The sequence below is a fragment of the Montipora foliosa genome, chromosome 6 (genome assembly GCF_036669935.1).
Source record: "Montipora foliosa isolate CH-2021 chromosome 6, ASM3666993v2, whole genome shotgun sequence".
Classification (NCBI taxonomy): Eukaryota; Metazoa; Cnidaria; class Anthozoa; order Scleractinia; family Acroporidae; genus Montipora; species Montipora foliosa.
Window position 1 is genome coordinate 36,878,567 of NC_090874.1, and position 20,166 is coordinate 36,898,732.

Consider the following 20,166-nt stretch of genomic DNA (forward strand, 5'->3'; position numbering starts at 1 on the left):
GGAACCAGAGGGTTTCCATCTTGATCTTGGACGTATGATCTGTTTCGAATAGCTAATTTTCTCGTTATTACATTTTTAAAACACACAGAAAACCCTTCTTGGCCTGCACACTACATTATGGAATACCAAAGGACGGTGTCAACACCTGGAAAGGTCTCTAACAACTTGCGAGACCATGCAACAGCTACAAATGTGATTAACAACGAACACGAAATTGGTGAAAACGGAAGCCATGGATCACAAGATGGGTTTGCAAATTTCTCCGACTTTATCCACGAGGCCACGCCTGTTGAAACTTCGAACTACAAACCATTTCTGGAACATCAGCCTTATTTCGCAATGGCCCCAACAGTGACCTCATCAAAAGTCCTTTCCTGTCGCTACGCTCTGGGGTCCGTCCTTAATGGTCCCTTTTTACAACAAGGTATTCAGCCCAATACAAACAGCACCCACGCACCCTCTGCAGGCTCCACTTTTAACGGTGAAACCTGGAACTGTAAAGCATACAAAAACCTAACTCTGTCTTCAGCAACACCACTTCGAAAACCTGACAATTGCGTTGTTGTTTGGCGCAAGAGCGCTTTAAATAATAACGTTCAAATGCTACAGCACCAGCACACCATTCAATTGCCTCAAGCGAACACTCTGAGGAAAAATCACTTTGAAAACCTTAGCAGTAAAATTAAATTTACTCGACACGTATTTCACCAAAACGAAACAGACAGCGTTTCAAACCAGACATGGAACATGAGTTACGGAGAAGCTTTTAGCGCTATTAATCAAAATAGATTTACTTCCCCGGTGTCTTCAGGTCCATTTGGTCCCAAGATCGCCCCCTACCTCCCTGGATCTTCTCTTAACATGGCTGCGCAGTTTTCACCTCTTTTCGATGCGAGTCCGCCACAAATAGCACCTTGGCAATATGCGCCGCTCCAGGTCCCCACCAGTGAACCCGATATGTTTGACTCATTCGTGCAAGCAGCCATGCGACCCAAAGCTGCCCAGATGGGGCTGATATTAGATCATGAGTCCAACGTAAAGATTCCCTCAGGAATTGGATGCCAGGCTACTATTCCGATTGTTACCAAGGGAACAAGCCCGCAATATCCAGACGTAAATTACATGTTTCGTGCGGCGAACCTTTTGACGATGCCAAATCAAGCGACTGAACAACCAAACCCTTTTCATCATGAACCAACGGCCAAAATCAATCATTTTTCCAGTGGCCAAGCGGATACGGATCTTCAAGGAGAGAACAAAGTCGAGATATGTAGAGAAGCGGTCAGCAAAAGTTCTAGTCAGCAGAAAGGCTTGAAATGTCATTGTTGTAGTCATTGCCATAAGACATACTCCAGGAAATCAGCACTCAAGATTCATATGCGTATTCATACGGGTGAGCGACCGTATTCCTGCATGATTTGCAAACGAGCATTTGCACAAGCCGGTGGTCTGGAATCGCATAAGCGCTCACATACGGGAGAAAAACCGTTTGAATGCGACATTTGCCAGCGGCGATTCTCGCATTCTACTGCTGTAAGGAATCATAAGCGCATTCACACCGGAGAAAAACCATTCAGGTGTGCCCACGATGGCTGTGGTAAGGCATTCACTGACCAATCAACTCTCAAGAAGCACAACAGAATTCACACAGGGGAAAAACCTTTTCAATGTCCTCACTGCCTGAGAACATTCACCCAGCTTGGAAATATGAATAAACATATCAGATGCAAGCACCCCAATGGTATGAAAAGTTAAAATAACCAATAAATAAAAATTCATGCGACTTCAAAACAAATTCAACCCCCAGTCGCATGCGTCTTAGGGTTGCCTAAGCGTAAGATTAAATTGAGTTATACCAGAAGCCCGTTTCTTCAAAGTCTCAAAAACTTTTCGGGCCCGAAAAGCCATTTACGAAACTACACTATCCGCTTGTCACTTTCATAGGCTGGTATTTTAACAAAAGGCTAAATGATTGTGGTTTTGGAGCACTAAAATCGTCTCCGCTCTTAAGGTACAGAGGGAATTATGACTCTCGAAAAGGCACGAAAAGTTTTCGGACTTCCAAGAAACGCGCAAAAGGAGCATTAATTGAATTCCAAAACAGTTTCGTAGACTAAGCTTCATTTACACCAGTCTTCCGATAGCATATTTTTGTATTTGTGGAACTGCGTTTTTACAGACCGACAGTATGAGTGGTTTTCACGTGACGTCTCGCCGCCATGCTGGTGGACGAAAACAAAAGATCTCTCATTAGCTTCTTTTGTTCGTCCACCAGCAATTGTACATTGCAGCATCCCTATCTGTTTCTCCAGAGATTGCTTGCAAACCATCTATTTTTAGATTGGTTTTCCCGCGAAACCAAACCTTTCCAGCTGAAAACAGCTCTTCACGACACGAGAAATTATTACCCGTGGGATTGAGATTGGTCACTCGTGCAAGACAAATCTTCTTAAAGAACTCGTATTAGAATAGCTTGATCTGTGAAAACGCCGTTACATAGACTTAGTAGGAACTTTACAATCTACGACGGCGACGTCAACGTCAACGAAAACCTCACCTCAAAATACAACTTTGCACTATCGTAAGTTTCTCGAGGTTTGGCCATCTCCTTCGCGTCGTACAATGTGGGCGAAGTATCCTAAAAATAAATTGGTACGAGCGGTTTCAGAGTAAAAATAGAGAATTATAGATTCACATTTGTGCGCTCGCGTTGTCAAAAATGCTCAAATTTGGTGATTTCACGACCGCGTCGTAAATCGTAAAGTTCCTACTATTAGACTTGTATGTAGGCTTCTGGTTATGGGCTCCTGTTGTAACTTGTGATGTAAATGGGCTTAATGTGTGCAACTTTGGCCTGGTCCACAACTGCATTTCTTCGGTGACAACAACATTTATGCAAAATCTGGGGTTGCGCGAGCGAAAGGCCAGCAGTAGTGCCCAGGCCCAACAACTTACATACACGACGGTTGCGCACGTTCTCGCCAGAGTTTCCGTTGTCTCAGTCCTTTTTTGGCGCATTTCAACTTTGTATTTGCTTTCTCGTCAACAAGTCATTTAGGTTGGTTGCTGGGTTACACTGACCAAGAATAGCAGCAATGCTGACATTGACCTTGTTTTGATACTAGCCTCTTTGTAATGTGTAACTCGTTAGTACTACAAAATTTACACGGTAAAAACAATGGGGCCCTTGTTACGAGGTCCGACACAAGAAAGTGCGGGAGTTCAAATCGACTAAATCTTACACTCATAGACAGGATTGCAAGTAATAAGATGCTCGCCCAAATTGGGTAAGAATAGAACAAAGCCGATGTTCACGGGGAGTAAAGCGCATTCTTTTTTGTTGGAAAAAAAGGGGAAAATACGATCCTTAACCTCGACTCTGTTCTTTTGTTCGCGCAGAATTCGAAACTAGTTGATAAACAACGATTTTCCCGTGAAGGGTAAGTGGTAATTACTGACAAAGAATTTGAAACGAGTTACAAAATGAGAAGGTTGAATTTAGAGGAGACGTCTTGACCCTTATCCAAAATCGGTGCGAATCTCATTATGTTTAATCCTGTACGTATGTGATCTGTAGACCAACACGTTCTCTCAAAAAAGCAAAAAAAACACAAGTATTTAAAAGGCTGCGGATGTCAACATCTCGTTGCGTTTTCAATGAATATTCATGAAGAGGCCATGGAGGTCGGGTTTCAGTTTAGGAAACCGTCTAAAGATTTCAAAAAGGTTTGTTAGCCAAAGTGTTTGCACCTGTTGTGTCTTGCTATTAAAGCTCAGAATGGAATCGCTTTCATACCAAACCCAAAGTTAGCTTCGATGACAATATTGCCGATACAGTTTGTTTGTTTTAGGGCTATATTTTTTACAGATATGTCGACATATATAGGAGAGTTATTCCTTCCTCGCAGTTCTCCTTCCACAACGTAGAACCGATTTCCTTTAATTCTTCTCTTGGACACGGTCGCATGGCAGTATTCCCTTACCATGATATGTAATGTGCAGAAGTCTTAGTGAATGAGACCAGCACCCTGGTGGATGGCGTTTGGCTTTAGGAAGTATAATTAACCTGTTTTGGTTCGTTCTATTTCCAGATTTAGTTGTTGTTTTAAACACCTTAGTCCAGACATTGGGTTTCTTATCTGATTTACGGATGAAATGCAAACTGTACTCCTCTAATGTGGGAGGTTTGAGTAGTTGAGTTTTAAAATTGGCTCATAAAGTCACCGGCTCATTGTGGGGGGAATTTCGCAGACATATTTTGACTAAGTAAATTCAAAGTTATTCTTAGTTTTTAAAATAAAAGAATATTTTTTATTGTTATGGCTAGTTTAATTTTTATAATTTGAACTCAAAATCTTGAGACCATAAGCCTTCCCTAGTATGCGAACACTTCTCCAATTCTTGTAGCAATTACTAGGGCAGGCTTAGATTTTGAGTTCAAATTATATAAATTAAACTAACCATAACGATACACAAAATATTGTTTAAAACAAATAAAAGAATTCTTGAGTTTTTATTTTGAGTGTGGTGATTTTAATTAGGGTGGTTACCTCAACATACGACCATGCAAGTCTCATGGAAAGTCTATTCACGGGCGTCAAGAGAAAAGGAGGGATTACTATGATACACGCTTCCTAGGCACTGATCGAAAATCGAGTAGAAACAGGAAGCAAGATTCAAGACAATTCAGTGGACACCTTTAAAGTTTCATTGAGTACCAATACTATTGCAGGTTACAGACTTAACCGAATTTTGATGGCCTTAGGTTTAGGTTTCAACTTGATTAATGTGGAATTCAAAAACAAATGAAGTGAAAGGTATTTATCTCGTCGTTTGAACGAGAGCTGGAGTGCAGTGCTTTCTGGGAACGGTGCCTACCAAATCATTCCTATAACTCATTGCGCGCACAAGACAGGAAAATTTACCACCTGACGAGGGAATTCCACGTTATATTTCACGCGAAACCGATTCGCGGTGAGTGCGATGTCGGTTTTTCAAAGATGAAGCCATTTAATTTACCTTTTGGCGAAAGTTGCAGTATTGAATGCACGCTAAAAAAACCATTTTAACAGACAGGAGCCAGCAAAAATAAAACTATTCTTCTTCCCACTTCCGCCAGGTATTTGCATTAGTGCTAACAGAAAAAAAATATTTCAAAACATGCTTCCAACTCTTGCCTCCGTTACTATGTAAGGCGCACGCGTTACTACGTGTTACCAGACATTTGGCATCATAACAGACCCAATTTTGGTTCTTTTGGACACTCGCCTCCTCTCCGCATTTATCCACCACCTTGAACGTGTTTAGTCTGACCATGACTGAAACTATCTCGCGAGGTTGTTTCAATCATGCTCAGAATAATCATGTTTCAACCATGATTCGCGCAATGCACTGTCTGATGTGAAAACTTTTCATAACGAAACATGTTTCATTCGTGATCTGACTAAACATGTTTCGGCCTAGTGTGAAAACAGTATAAGTTCAACGAAGACAAGTTAGACCAAATGTAATTTCACGGAAGTAAGAAATGGGAGCTAAAGAAATCCGGAGACTAAGAAAGCTTCTTGGAACAGTACAGATCTCTTCCCACTAGCGCAGTAATCGAGCACAGATGCGCAGCAAGTGAAGACACATGCATGACTTGATTTGCGTTGATTGTTAATTTCACTTTACAGTGTCCCCAATTAGTGCTCCAGCGCTAAATCAACTAGACACCTAAATAAAGCTCCTTTCCTTTCCTTCCCCTTTCTCCTCCGCAGAGGTTCGGTTATCGGTAAGGTGATCGGCTTTGATCGGCTGTGATCGGTAAGGCGTCAAGTAAGGCGTCAGGACGTGTCCGCTGTGCAAGGTGAGTGCTGGCGCAAGAAACGAGATCGATTAGGCGGGCGAACGCTCTCCCGGTTCCTCTCTCAGTTCCTCACTTTTTTCGCCCGCGTGTACCTTGCTCAGCGGATTAACCTCCTTGAGCCTCTGCGGAGGAGAGAGTGATAGTCCCCGTTTTAGTTGCGTAAGACGCAAGCGGAAAGCGAACGCTTCTGCTTCATCTACTGCACACTTCTTTTTCGAGTTGATTTGCACCTGCGTTTGCGTGTCTGGGGTGAACAGACCTTTAACAGTACAAGCCTTTAAAAATAATTATGGCCCATTTCCATTTGAAACACATCAACCTTTCTCCCTAATAGTTGATGAAGCGCTAAAAAGCAACCGTTGGAAACATTCCATAATTCCATAAAATGAGATTGAACTCGCTGCCCGCATTTGACGACCTTTGAAAAGGTAATTTTTTTCTCATTTCGTTTTGAGTCTCGAATAAAAAAAGTAAGCGCATGGATCTTTGAAGTAATAGTTTAAAAGCGTTTGCATTGACGCAACGGCCTACCGTTTCAAGCCGAAATGACTCACGAAATTCTTTGCAAGCGATAGACAAGGGATCTGAAAATGTCTACTGTCAGTGTAGTCAACTCTGTCAAAGCCAGGAAGCTAATCTCGAAACACGCATTCAGTATAGGATCAGCATCGGACAAAACAGACTAAAACTCTGGTGAGGTGGTCATTTGAAATTCCCCAAAGCGGACGTCTCCGTCAAATAAATCACAGCAAAGGGTCATTATTCTGTTTTACTAAAAAAGCAACATCGTAATGTAAAACACATCTTTCAATCGAGGTAACTTTAGAACAAACTTATAGCGAGTGTTAAAGGTCGCCACAGATGGCATTTTTTTTTGCTTTTAAAGAAGAGTTTTACAAAGTACTCTGACACGAAACATCTACAATAAGAATTAAAAATCTGATAAAACCTGTTAAAATAACCAATCTAATTTAGCGCACTCCTTGTAGTTCGACCACCAACTCGCCTTTTGAAAATGTTTTCAGCCTCGCCAAACTTCCAAAATTCAGGTCATTTTAGTTGGACAACAAATTCAATCAATAAAATTCATTTTGCTAAAACGTCTTTAAAAGACTTAAGCTAGACTCGGAATTTACTTAGATTGTTTAGACTCTTGATGTGCACCACCCGACTTCATTCATTTTTCGTCTATCCAATCATTTTTGGCTGCCGCGTGATTATACCGTAGGTGATTTTCACCTCGCCTAATCGCCGCTTTAATAGAGAACTTAAATACAAGGACAACGCCGACGGCTATGAACACGTTAAAATATGATTCTGATTAAATTTTGGAATCATTTCGCGTCTATTTCAAAACACTCGGCGGAAAATGAAATCGGAAACGGAATGAAAATGGAAACGGAATGAAAATGGAAATGGAAATGGAAATGGAAATGGAAATGGAAATGGAAATGGAAATGGAAATGGAAAAGGAAAATGGAAATAGGGAAATGGAAATGGAAATGGGAAATGGAAATAGGGAAATAGGGAAATGGAAATGGAAATGGATATGGAAATGGAAATGGAAATGGGAATGGAAATGGAAATGGTAATAGAAATGGAAATGGAAATTGTGTACCCACGGAATACCTTAACAGCGCTCAGGAGCTCGTTCAACAAGTGTCCGTGCATTCCGGATCGAATAGGAATTTAACCTAAAATTTCATTCGATGGCGTCGTTGTCAGGACGACAACAGTGAAAAAATGTACCAAAATGTAAAACACACGTGTGGGGCGCGTGTGCCGCGCGTGTGCCATTGCTTTTCTTCATTAAACCTAATGTGATGTGGCGTTCACCTTGCCGTCGTCGTCGTCCTTGGTCAAGTTCTCTACTGGTGGACGAAAACAATACATTTCTCTTTGGCTCCTATTGTTCGTCCGCCAGCATTTCTATATTTCACCGTGATTGTGATGTGTCTCCGGAGATGGATTGAAAGCCACCTACCTACACATGATATGTTAATGACAATAATTGAAATTTCGTCTGATCTAGTTGACGGAATTCGTTTCAAATCGCTAATAGTCTAAACTGTCAACCAATCGTTTCGCAAACCTATAACGCCAGTCCTCGCACATTTAACGGGTTTCGTTTATAAATTCTACCAGCGGACAGCATGCACACTAAGACTCCAGCACTGATGAGTAAAGCGCCAACAATAACTACTGCGAGGTAAATACTGCTTTGAATTTCGTTGATGGGGACAGAACTCGGAGGAAGGAGAGGTAAAAGATTAGTTGCGTTAATCATGAAGCCGAGGGCCCAGCCAATAGAGAGGTGGTTGATCTGAAACGAACGAAAATAGAACGTTGCATACAAACATACTTAATTGACCGCTCTACGTAGGGGCTTTTCAGGGTCAATGGCACAGGGTCAATGGCACAGAAGAGAACAACAACGGTTAAGAACCACAGACTGGCCGGCGGCAAACCAGTTGGCTCTTTACAAGTGCAGCCGTGAAGTTGAACCAGGGACTACCAAGGAACAAATTCAAGGAGTAGTTAGAAGGGGTCTAACTACTGGGACGCATGCACAGCCTTCTTAAATATGCAGGATCAGTATTGAATAGCGCAGTTTCGTATTTGCGTTTGAACTTGAAATCTTTCCTTATACTAATTTCTCCTCTGCATTTATCTTAATTAATTCTGTTCCATGCTTGTTCAAATCCAAGCGTAAGAACACAACATTTCTAGGTATAGATTCTAGGTGCGTGTTTTAAGATTGCTTCCATGATTGTTTTTCCTCGAAAGGCTGAGCACTTGTAAAAGGATAGACTTATTTTTATTTCTAGTTTTACTCCCGAAAATTTTCAGCGTATTCTTAAGCACGAGAAGCCAGTTTGAGGGCCCTTTGATGTTAACACACAAATGAGCTATTTTGGGGTTCAGGTTTGCCTCTTTTACAAGGCAACTTCTATAAGCTTCCCTTACGCTTGATTACAAGTATGGGATTGAAACCACTCATTCCTTCCGACTCACAAAGACCGAAACGCACAAAATCGTTCGCTGTCATTTAACAGAGCTCGAATCTTGAAAACTCGCTTTCCCTCAATCTCGTTCTCGTAGCCAACACTGAACTGAAGACGATACAGACTGTGCTACTCACCGAATTGATAAACCTCAAATTTGCTTTCGTAGTGTTGAAATGATAACCACTTGACAGCATTGTGAATATATACTGCGCATCAAAGCAGTACATGGAAAGCAAACCGGGCTTTGCTGAAGGAATATGTGATATCTGTAAAAACAGAACACACTGTGGTAAGAATTAAAAGGAGACAAAATCTGTGTTTTCAATCCTCGCCAAACTCCATTTGACTTACGTCTCCTTTCACCTCATGGCCTGGCAAGCCGGCCACAATAGGACTGATCACCGCTCTGGGAACTTTGTGCCCTACACTATGCGGTTAACGTGTGGATTCTTCAACTCAAAAACAAAGGTTGCGAAAAATTTAAGGTTTATAGTCCCTGTTGGAGAAGAATTGAAAGTTATACCACTACAGTTGAAATTACAAAAGTAGTAGGTCTCACTCAGGTAATTTTAGATCTTTATGAAAGTACTTGTATGAACCAAGGAACTCTCTTTGAAGTTTTGGCAAATAGATGAAAATCCCTCATTGAATGTGATCCTTTATCAAGGCTGGTCTCTCATATACCGGATCCAAAAAAAAAAACACGAACAATGCGCAATGACCCTAATTAGCAAGGCTTAAGCGGAATAACAATAGTTCTTTTCTCCTCCGCTATTTTAGTCCGGCATATGAAAGTCTATCCTTTATCAAAGAATTCAAAAAGATGAAATGAGAAACTGACAGCAGCCACAAGGGTAACTACTGACCTGCTCCCAAGATTTGTTGCAAATATTTTTTGTTGCGGCCTCAAGCTGATTTAGAGACGCATTGCTTGTAAGATTGAGATCATTAATAACTCCATAAAAACCAGAAAATGCCTGAAAAAACAAAGAAGAAATGATGGAGTTTACACTGGATCATAATGCAGGCATACTTCAAACCGAGAAATAATCTCAGGTACGGCTTAAGAGGTGCCCCTACTTCTTCAGAATACTGCTAAGTTAGTCAAAGGTAAAACATAGACAACGAACATACTTCAAATATAACTTAGCGTTACAGTAAATATTTGAAATGGTACAAACAGTTCCAAAGCAAAGGTACAAAATGAACAAAATGCTTAAGTCCTCAAAACCGTAAATTTGGTTACTTTACGTTAATGTCTTGAATAGTACGGAAAAAGGAATGAGCCAAAAACCGTGTCACACGAATGGCAGGGTTGTTTTTTCCCTCTTTAACACAAAACGAGCCTTATTCGCGCGGCGGTCATATTGGCCATAACAATAAATTTCGTACACCGAGCCTCGAGTTGAAATGTTTGGGAACGAGGTTCGGTTCGCAGAAACGAAAGTTTTCAATCCCTCGGGTCTCAACATGGCCGCCGTATGATTAAGGCCCATAGTCTCTTTTTGTGGCGTTTATCACGCCACAGCCGTTGTCTTTGCTTTAACGCCGTATTAAATAATCAAGTTGTTAATTTAGCCTATGGCTACGGTTAACGCAACGTCGGCGAAAACGTCACTTCAAAAAGGTTACTTAGCGCTAATGTAAGAATTCCCGATTATTTCATGTCGTTCAGCCTTGTTCCCAGGGTCTCTCTTCTCTGCCTCCATCACAATGGAGGCAGAGAAGAGAGACCCTGGGAACAAGGTTGCATTTTGTTCAGGGCCCGGTTGTTCGAAAGCCGATTAACTTAATCCTGGATTAGCGTTAACATTTGTTTCATGTTTTCAACTTTTTGGTGAAAATTTCTTTTGCTTAATTTTGATTTTTCAAGATTGACTTCTTCTAATGTAAAGTTTATCAGCATTTTGGGAGTAGAGAAATAAACTCATTTTGAATAACCGGGCCCAGGCTGTACAATACGAGCGAACTATCCTGTTACTGAATGGGGACGAACGCTTTTTAAGTAAAAAAAAGAAAAAGAAAATGAATGGTTCATTTTTGTATGCTCACGTTGTCATCAAAACCTAAAATTTGGTGATTTCACCTTTTTGTTTTGTGGAGTACGACAAAGAAATGCATGGAAATTCGTGTTGTTGTCTTTGTGCTAATCATCCTCGCAAGCCTCACTTCGGAGCAAAAGTTCCTTTGAATTTGTTCGTGATAACGAGGCTAGTGAGGATGATTAGCATAAAGACAAAAGAATCATTACTTAGCTGCCATTTACGTATACTGCCTATGAAGCACGATTATTTTTCCTCTTTTAAACAATAAATTTCTTGCTTTGTGGTGTTGTCGTCACCCGTAGCCGTAATCGTGCTCAAGCCTCTTTTACACTGCGACATAAGCATAGTCAATAAAATAAGCATAAGCAGTGTAAACCGGAAGTAACATAAGCATAAGCATAATAAAAAGGAATCGTTCCCATTTTCCTACGCTTATGCTTATGTCACTTTGATGATCGTGTAAACCGGATGCAACATGAACAGAAGCAGAAGACCGAGGTGTCAGCTGTTTTTGATGCCAACGTATATTACAGTTAACAGAATCTACAATACTCGTCAAAAATCTTGAAACACTTGTGTCTGTTTCCCCTTCCCAATGTTGATTTGGGTATCACAGTGGTCTCAGTGCTTCAAAACACCCGTGGCTCAACATTGGGGAGGGAGAAGGCACATTTCGGGGGGAAAAACAGTGTGAAGTAGAAATCTCAGGATTTTTACAGAAAATTCGAGAGAAACGGTGTCTGTTTCAACGATTTGTGACGAGTATTGTAGGTACTGTTCTTTTACGAGAAACTTGCTGAGACGGTTCGCCATTTTCTGTCTACCTTTACGACAAATCATGAAATTCGTTAGATGAAGTATCCTAAAATAAAATTCTCGGCCCGCTAGTAGCAGTTCCCGGCGTACCAGTTTATAAAAGTCTGTTTGTCCTAATATTCCTTACTCAACAGGACCTCTTTCTGTTTTCTCGTTCTCTCCGTTGTTGCCGTCGTCTTGGTCTACGAAGCAACAACAGAAAGGAGAAAATTTCCTCTTCGTCTGCCATTTTGGAAACGGGGCTCGTCCCAGTCTCCAGCGAGCCACTTTTCTTATGCTTATGCAACAAATGTGAACGTCGTTATGCTTATGCTGCACGCATTTTTAGTAAATTTCTTCGTCGTACTACGCATGACAACAATGTGAAACAAACAAATTTAAGGTTTTGACGACAACTTGAGCACACAGTGACTTTTTCCCGTCTCTAACCTTATAACAAAACCGTTCGCGCCAATCCAATTATATGACAGGTAACCAACAGTGCTGGGCTTGAGCACTGCCCCACATATATTATTAGTGATCAGTAACCTTGTTTTTCCACCAAAACAAAAGAAAACATTTGCATGATAACGAGAGCTCAATTCCCGGAGGATTAGTTGACGACACCAACAGGGGCCGCCGTGACGTCACGTGAAAACACTCTACAAAGGTAGCCTTGCGTAGCTAGCGGGAAGCCATACGGAGAATGCCCCTTCCGTGCCTGCAACTCTGCCAGTTACGCAGGATTCTATAAAGGTTCATAATTGAGTTCGTTACAAAGACATTTAATACATTTTGAACATTTTTCAATCGAGTGTCGAAAGTAATTAGCGAATTACTTTGGTTTTGCATCTACTTCACTCAGTGATTGGTTCAAAGTTCTCGCGCCACTTTTTCAACCAATCAGAAGTGAAACCAAAACCAATCGTGGCTCGCGCGTGCACATTTTCCCGCCGGCTCCGTGTAATTACTTCGAGTTTTGATTGGTTTACTGGATTGTCTCCGTCCTTTTTGATTGGCCAAAGTAATTACTTTGGCTTTGGTTTTACGACACTCATTTGAAAACCGCTCTAGTGCATCGTTGTCTCACATCAGCATCCATAATGGAAACAAAACGAAACAAAAACACACGCGCGCCTTTGGAGAAAAGCAATGAAACAATTTTTTGTTTTTGCCATTAAAGTGAAAGGAACTTTTTGAGTTTGAATGTCTGTATTACAATTCTTGATATCTCCTCGTCTTTATCTCAATGCGATTCCATTTTTAAGGTCTCGAGCTCCTAACTGAGATGACTTTTTGAGCGGAAACCGTTCAAGTTTGTGAATGTCACCACTTTTTCCACACTGGCTCCCTAGGATGGGTTAAATTGATTGTCTGCATCTGATATGTTTGGGTCAGGTGATGACTTCGGGTTTAGTTACAGTTGAAAGTCTGACTATTTCGTGACTTAAGCGTTGTGTTACATTTAGGTTTTTTGAGAAATGAGTGACAGGTTATCAAATGTCAAATAGTTCCACTGTTCGATGCCATGCGGATTTTTTCGCGCCCTCTAGGAATTCGTTTTTTGCCATATTCTTGCCAAGGTCTACAGTTTTGTAAGTTTATAAATAAGCGAATGGTGGATTCACTTCGCTCTTGTCCGTTTTGTACATCAAGAAACAAAAAGACAATACACTTACCAAAAATGGAACCCCATCAGTGGGTGGAAGATAAACTGCATCAAACGAGCAATTCTTGTTATCGTGGCATGACTTCAAGTTGAACAGTTTCCTAACTTCCTCGCCGCAGAGCGAGAAGTCTCCAGTTCCCAACAGGGTGAAGTTCATTGTTTTGTTATCCTTTTCTTGCACGCATGGGGCAGCCCACAGATACTTGGAAGTGACATTCTGGACATAACCCTTTGGACCACATGGATTGTTGATGGTAGTCGAATTTGTTGCTGCCTCCTAAAAGCAATTTCATGAAGAGTTAAAGGGATGGAAAAGACCAGCGCAAGTTACGGCCGCGCTTCGAATATAGTGGCATCGACATTTAAATATGGCTTTTTTTTTTTTTTTTTTTTTTTTTAATGATTCTTTATTGAAACAAATTGATATTAATACAGCAAATTATTAACTTACCTACATAATTATAATGTTACAACTAATATAACTAATATTACTAATACTAATAATATAATAAAACAAATTAACACTGATATTATTATTATTACAAAATTCAAACAAACTAGAAATGTTTACAAAGTATAATGTAAATAATATATTAATTACATACCGAAAGTGGATGTACAAAAACCTTTAAATAGTTAACCATTTACAAGAGGCGACACTATCCATTTAGCTTCAAAGAGATCCTTTGTTTTTTTACTATGCAGACTAATATATTTTTCCGTTTCATATTTTAAAGCCATTTTCTTTTTAAATTCGTATATATTCGGAAGAATTTGACTTCTTCTACAATCCCACAAGTACAATTTCCCAATCATAATTAGATAGTTTAGAAGCTTAGCAGAAGGGGAGTTTTGTCGTATCATTCCAACTAAAATATCTTGCAACGAAAGTCGAATGTTTTCCTTTAAAAGCTGGTGCCAGAATACTTCGAAGTCACGCCAAAAATCTACCGAGAAAGGACAGAGATATAGGACGTGATATAGCGTTTCTGGTTCAGATGAACAAAATGAACACGGGTCATTCAATTTAAAGCCAATTTTGTAAAGTTTAGCATTAGTATAGAGAATGGAGTTAAGAATTTTGTATTGAAATGCCTTAACATATGCTTCAAGAGCAACACTATGCGGGATCATAAAAATTTGTTTAACTTCCTCGAGTGTGAAATGAAATTCATTTTGCAGCTTGTTTACAATAGTTGGAAAAAGAGCCTTTCTGCTTACAAGTAAAGTATAATAGTCTTTAGATTTCTTCTTTGTGACATCAAATATATTATCGTCAATTTTTAGAGAAAGTTCACCTGTTGTTGATTTATGCGTACAATTTTTTAAAATGGAAGGAATGGAGTGTCGAAGACCTGCCCAAACTAAAAAATTAGTTTTAGAAATCCTGTTAGAAACTAAGGAAAAGGAATCTTTGTTATTTAAGTCAAAGGATAGATCACTGATATGAACTACACCAGCTTCGAACTGGCTTTTATAATAAACTGTTTTATTATTAATGAGTATTTGTTTGTTATTCCAAATATAACGCCAGTCTTTTTCTGAAGAGAACGTATCTCTAAATTCTGACCACCACTGCAGTAATTCTAGATAGAATAGAGAAATATTCAGTGGAAGGATACTAACATCATAATTGCAATGAAACAAGAAAAGGCCACCATAGCGTTCTAGATGATGTGTCAGATACCTTTTCCAGGTGCCATCATTTGAGCTAGCTATTCTTTTTAGCCATGCCAATCGAAGCGATATTATCATGCTATCAAAATCAATCATCTTTAATCCTCCGTTGGAGTATTCATTTATCGCCGATTTGCGTGTGACTTTATCAGGACCATTCCATAAGAACTGAAATAATAACTGCTTTAACTGACTTACAAATATGGCGTTTTAGTTACACGTAAGTGATGGCGTTTACCCCAAAAGAGCGACAACTCTCATTAGGAGAGTTGATAATGTAACTTGACCACCGTAAAGGGATTCTAAAAGGGATTCCGAGCTCTCATTATGAGAACTCACTTCACCCTATTCCAACCGCGTGGAAAATGAAATAAGTATAAATGGACGATCTCCGTGATAAAAGGAAGAGAAACCTTAGACAGGCTCGTTCACAACAAGCGGAGAATTAGGGACGACTATATAAGTAGCCAAAGTCTACTGAACAAGAAAAGTTAAATTTGAAGGAGGAAAAGAGTATAAAAGGAGTGCGTAAACCAAGTTTATGTGTAACTGCGTCTCACACAAAGCTAAAGCACACCAGCAAATACTCATTGCAAAAAAATTCTCAGTATTCTTCCAATCTTGAAACTTATGTGTTAACCAAATAAACTATTCCCAAAACTTGAAGCTTTAATTTCGGGCAGTGGGCTGTCTACGTTTCGTATCATACGTCCCCAAAGTCGGTGAGTGAAGGAATTACACCTTAACTTTGTAAATGTACTACCTTTCAGTACGTACAGTGCACTACTGGAATTGTCGAAATGGTGCATTTTCGTTATTGAGATCAATGGCTAAGACGGAAATTGCTAACCCCGTTTCAACAATTCAAGTCCTGCCTTTAAAGCGTGACAATAATTATTGTGACCTAAACCTACAATCAGCGACAAAATTAGTTGACACATTGCGTGTGAAAAGTGCATTTTAAGTGTAAAATACAACTATCATTTGAATCATGCTCTAAATTATTGAGAAGACCCCCCTTCCCCATTCAATGTTGCCAGTTTGTACCTAAATATCACAGGAATGACGGTACAACATTGTTTGGGGGGAAGTGGGATGAATTGGACTACTTAAGAAGGCTAAAAGATAGAACCAATGCGTAATAGGGGGTAGAAATGGTTAATGTGTCAACAATTTTGTCGCTGATTGTAGCTTAATGGCCTGGCTCCCGTGAGTCTGCAATAAGTCAGTGGTAGTACATCCGAACAAGTAATCGGAAGGTCGTAGCTTCGAAACCTGCAAAGGAGCACTCTGAGTTTTTTTTCCAAGTATCCACCATTGAAAAGATATCATCACTTCATTACTTTCATTTTGTTTTTCCCCTCAGATTACACGTTTTTTTTAACACATCAGGCTGGTTAATACATGCGACAAACGCCAACGCACGAACCATTACAGTAGCGTTTTGATTATGAGAACCCTTTGGGAGGACAAAAGACTCTTATTAACAAGTTGCTTGAACTTGCTTTAAGTTCAGAGTGTTTGGGCTTTCAGACAATTTTTAACTTGTTTCGCATACGAAATTCTCATTCAGGCTTACCCTGCGCCACAATAAGATAAAACAGCCAGTTCACGATGTATCAATCTTGACCCGGCCTTAACTCAGCTTACTGAGGCCTCATTAAACAAAAAAATGCAGGCAAATTTTGAGCAGGAACTCTTCCGAAATTTAAGTAAAAAAGAGAAACGATCTTTTTTTGATATCATAGTGGCAAACTGAGAGAGATCAGTCGGGTAAAAAGGAAAAGCATCTTTTCAATCCAGTAAAAGATCTCTTCTTTGAGGGTTCTGGAAACATCCTTTCACTATTGTGAAGAGCCCTTATTGATTTCAATAATTTATTGTCCTTATGTTTCCCAATCTGGTTCATTGATTTATTTATTTGAAATTTCAGTATTAACGTAACCTGACAGATGTTACAAAACGTGATCATAAATAGATTAAAAGTTGAATGGTGACATTTTCAGGAGGGCTAATGTTTCACTTTAATTAACTAAATTTTCAATGTTTTTCCCAATGATCTCGGAAAATAGGAAGTGGCTGATAAACTGTAGTCTACCAGCTTTACCTTTACAAGCTGCGCGAAAAACCTCCTCTGTGCCTCCCTCATGCCATAGCACAGGAAGCTGTGTGTGAAAACTTGGTATTCTTTTCCATATAAAGTTAACTTCTCAGGTTTTTGCGCAGGTTTAGTTGGAACAAATGTTATTTGTGTGGAAGCTCCTCCCATATCCAGAGCACCAAATGTTGTGTCTCGAATATAAGCATTCTGGCCTCCTTCCTTCAAGAACAAAATAGAAGATGTAATATTGTGCAATGACTTGTTCCCATGTAAAGTTGGCTAGAGTAATCTGTACTGTCACATGGGCAGATCTACGGGGAGGGTGCAGGCGGAGCACACAACCTCCCCTGAGATGACCTGAGGTTTTCTAATAGAACTGGTATTGAGCAAAGAAGTGGCGAGGTAAATATCCAACGCTAGCCACCGAGACTGAGGTGAATACTTGTTTTAGTATATATACTAAAACAGTGAGATAACATACAGCACAAAAAATTAATTTGGATGTTTTCTTCACTTGCCACGGATGCAAATCGGGACGCCATTTTTTCCCAAGTTGCTCGGAGGTGTAAATAGCACAGGATATTCGCAGTTTGACGAGCCCATCAGCGCCCGTGTTCAACGCTATCCACTGTTTTAGTATATACTAACAAAGGATATTTGGAGTTTGAGTAAGCCAATCTGAGTGTGCATTCAACGCTATCCACAGTTTTAGTAAATACTTTGTAGACTTAAGTCTCTCTAAGGAAGGAAAGCCTTAATATTATTGAAACCCTGTTTAAGCTGCTAAAGCATCTTTAAACCACTTACAAGGGAGTAATCCAAAGCATCCTTCAGGTAGTTTACTGTTATCCATGATGATATTCCTTCTTCTTTTCCCGTAATTATTCGAGCATAGTTGTCTTCAAACATGAAAGGCGAATTAGCCAAAGCTTTCCGTACGGAGGTGAGGATCTCACTAGCTGCTTGAAAGTTGGTCTTACTGCAAGTAGGAGAGAATACAATACATATCTAATTGACCACTCCCCATAGGGCTTTTCAGGGCCAGTGAAACACAATGACGACGGAACATTCAACAACAACTGTTAAGAATCCCAAGACACCGGAGGCAAGCTAGTTTGCCATTTACAAGTGCAGCTGAGAAGTTGAACCTGGGACTACCAGGAACAAATAATTATTCAACCGGTGGTCAGAACGGGTCTTGAAACTGGGAGGCCGCACTGCGTCCTAAACAAAACAAACCTTCCTCTCCGAAATTCTAAGCAATAAAATGTGCATCGTGACCAGGTATACTCGTCGAATGCTTGTAAGGTAATGATCATGAATGGAAAGGATTGCTGTTCTTTCTTCCAAAATTCATGTGATTCCCCTTAACAGGAAAACTGCAATGTAGTGGATAGCATGCTAGTCTCGAACCCAGGGCTGGTGGGTAACCCTACAATTAATTAGCATCTCATCCAAGGAGGAGGAGTAATACTCTCACTTGCTTCCTGCTACTTAAGATATGCACCAGCAACCTCAGCCCCAATGGCTTCTGTGCAACTTTGCCCCTCTTTTCAAAGGAAAAAAACTGAAAAAACAATACTAAAGGGAAAAATCTTCTGCCCTAATCTTCATCTATCTCTGCTACAGCTGTATGCAGTTACTGGTCGCTTCTATAACAAATTTGTGGTAATATTTTGACAAAGCTGCAAACTTCAGCTGCATTTAGATTTATAACTAAACACAGTGGTATCAGGAACATTTAAAAATAGTTGAACACCATGTTTGACTGGAGGTTAAAAGCTTGATGATTGAGGATGGATGTGGGTATTTCAGATGAGAGCTGATAGAATCAATATATAATCACAAACAAACAAACAAACAAACAAACAAACAAACACAATACCTGTTGCTTAGGGTGTATTCTTTTGCGACTATTCCAGAACAGGAATACCTGAATAGACGGCAATCATGTTCTTTTGGGACCAATTCGGAAGATGCGCTCTTATGGGAATTGGTAATCCGTGTATTGTTATTTGTAAACCGGAATAAGAATAACTGGAATAGTCCCAAAAGAATGTGCCCTTAGTATCCTCCTCTGCCTTTACAAGACACAAGAGGGTCACCTCGCAGCTCTTACAAGGAAAAGAACAAATAACAGAAACAATGGACCCTAGGCCTAAAATAAAAGGGCCATTGTTTCTGTTACCCTAGGCCTAAAACAAAAGGGCCATTGTTTCTGTTATTTGTTCTTTTGTTAAACCTCAAGGGTGGTCTCCAATCAGGTGAGACCTTGTAGGAGCTGCAAGGCTACCGACACAAGATGCAAGCAATATGGTATAGATTTATGGGAAACCAAAGGTTACAATACTGTATCGGTATATGTCTCCAAGGGAAAAAAGAGGGAAATGATTATTCAAAAATCTGACTTTCCAAGAGTGGGCTGACTAAATTACAGGGTTTCTTAGAGGTGAGCTGATCAGAGGGGTTCTCATGAAAGAGCATAAGCAGATAAACGTAGGATTAGATTTAAGGTTTGGGGCTGACTGTCAGTAAGTTCTTGAAGGAAGGTTGATTATAGGGCTGAACCTTCTTACAGGGGACTTAAGATTAGAGGGAACCTGGGGGTGCTGTTTAGATAAAGGGGTTCTTTGATTAAAGCCTTTTCAAAAGGGGTTGCTTAGAGAGACAGACAGATCAGGGATAATATGTAAGAAGGCCTGATTTCAGAGGGGGTGATGAGAGAGCAAAGAGATGATTAGATGGGATTCCTTTCCTGTGTGGTCTATCTATAAAGAAGGCTACTGATCATGGGGGAGGGGCTGTTTAGGAAGCAGCTTATTAGAGAGAGGTATCAAGTTATCCAAGGAGCTAATAAGACAGGGAAAGTGATTAGAAAGGGGACTCAGAGAGTAGAATGAAAAGACAAGGATTGGTTGGAAAGGGGGTTAAAAGAAAAATGTTCATAAGCGAGAGAGGGATTGATTATGAAGAGAGAACCTTAAATTAACGAATAACAAAAAGGAGGCTCGACAGACTTTCTA

At 40.1% G+C, this 20,166-nt stretch overlaps 1 protein-coding gene across 1 annotated transcript in view; it reads right to left on the reverse strand.

Annotated features, from left to right (window-relative positions):
- Window positions 1–6,603: 6,603 nt before the first annotated feature.
- The window catches only part of LOC138007259 (ectonucleoside triphosphate diphosphohydrolase 8-like), a 21,376-nt gene continuing 7,813 nt past the window's right edge, over window positions 6,604–20,166 (reverse strand). The window contains exons 5-10 of the mRNA XM_068854062.1: window positions 17,951–18,122; window positions 17,150–17,362; window positions 13,376–13,642; window positions 9,723–9,833; window positions 8,991–9,122; window positions 6,604–8,171 (exon numbers count right to left, since the gene is read on the reverse strand). Coding sequence (XP_068710163.1) covers window positions 7,941–8,171; window positions 8,991–9,122; window positions 9,723–9,833; window positions 13,376–13,642; window positions 17,150–17,362; window positions 17,951–18,122 — 1,126 coding nt within the window. The 3' untranslated portion in view covers window positions 6,604–7,940. The remainder of the gene's footprint in view (window positions 8,172–8,990; window positions 9,123–9,722; window positions 9,834–13,375; window positions 13,643–17,149; window positions 17,363–17,950; window positions 18,123–20,166) is intronic.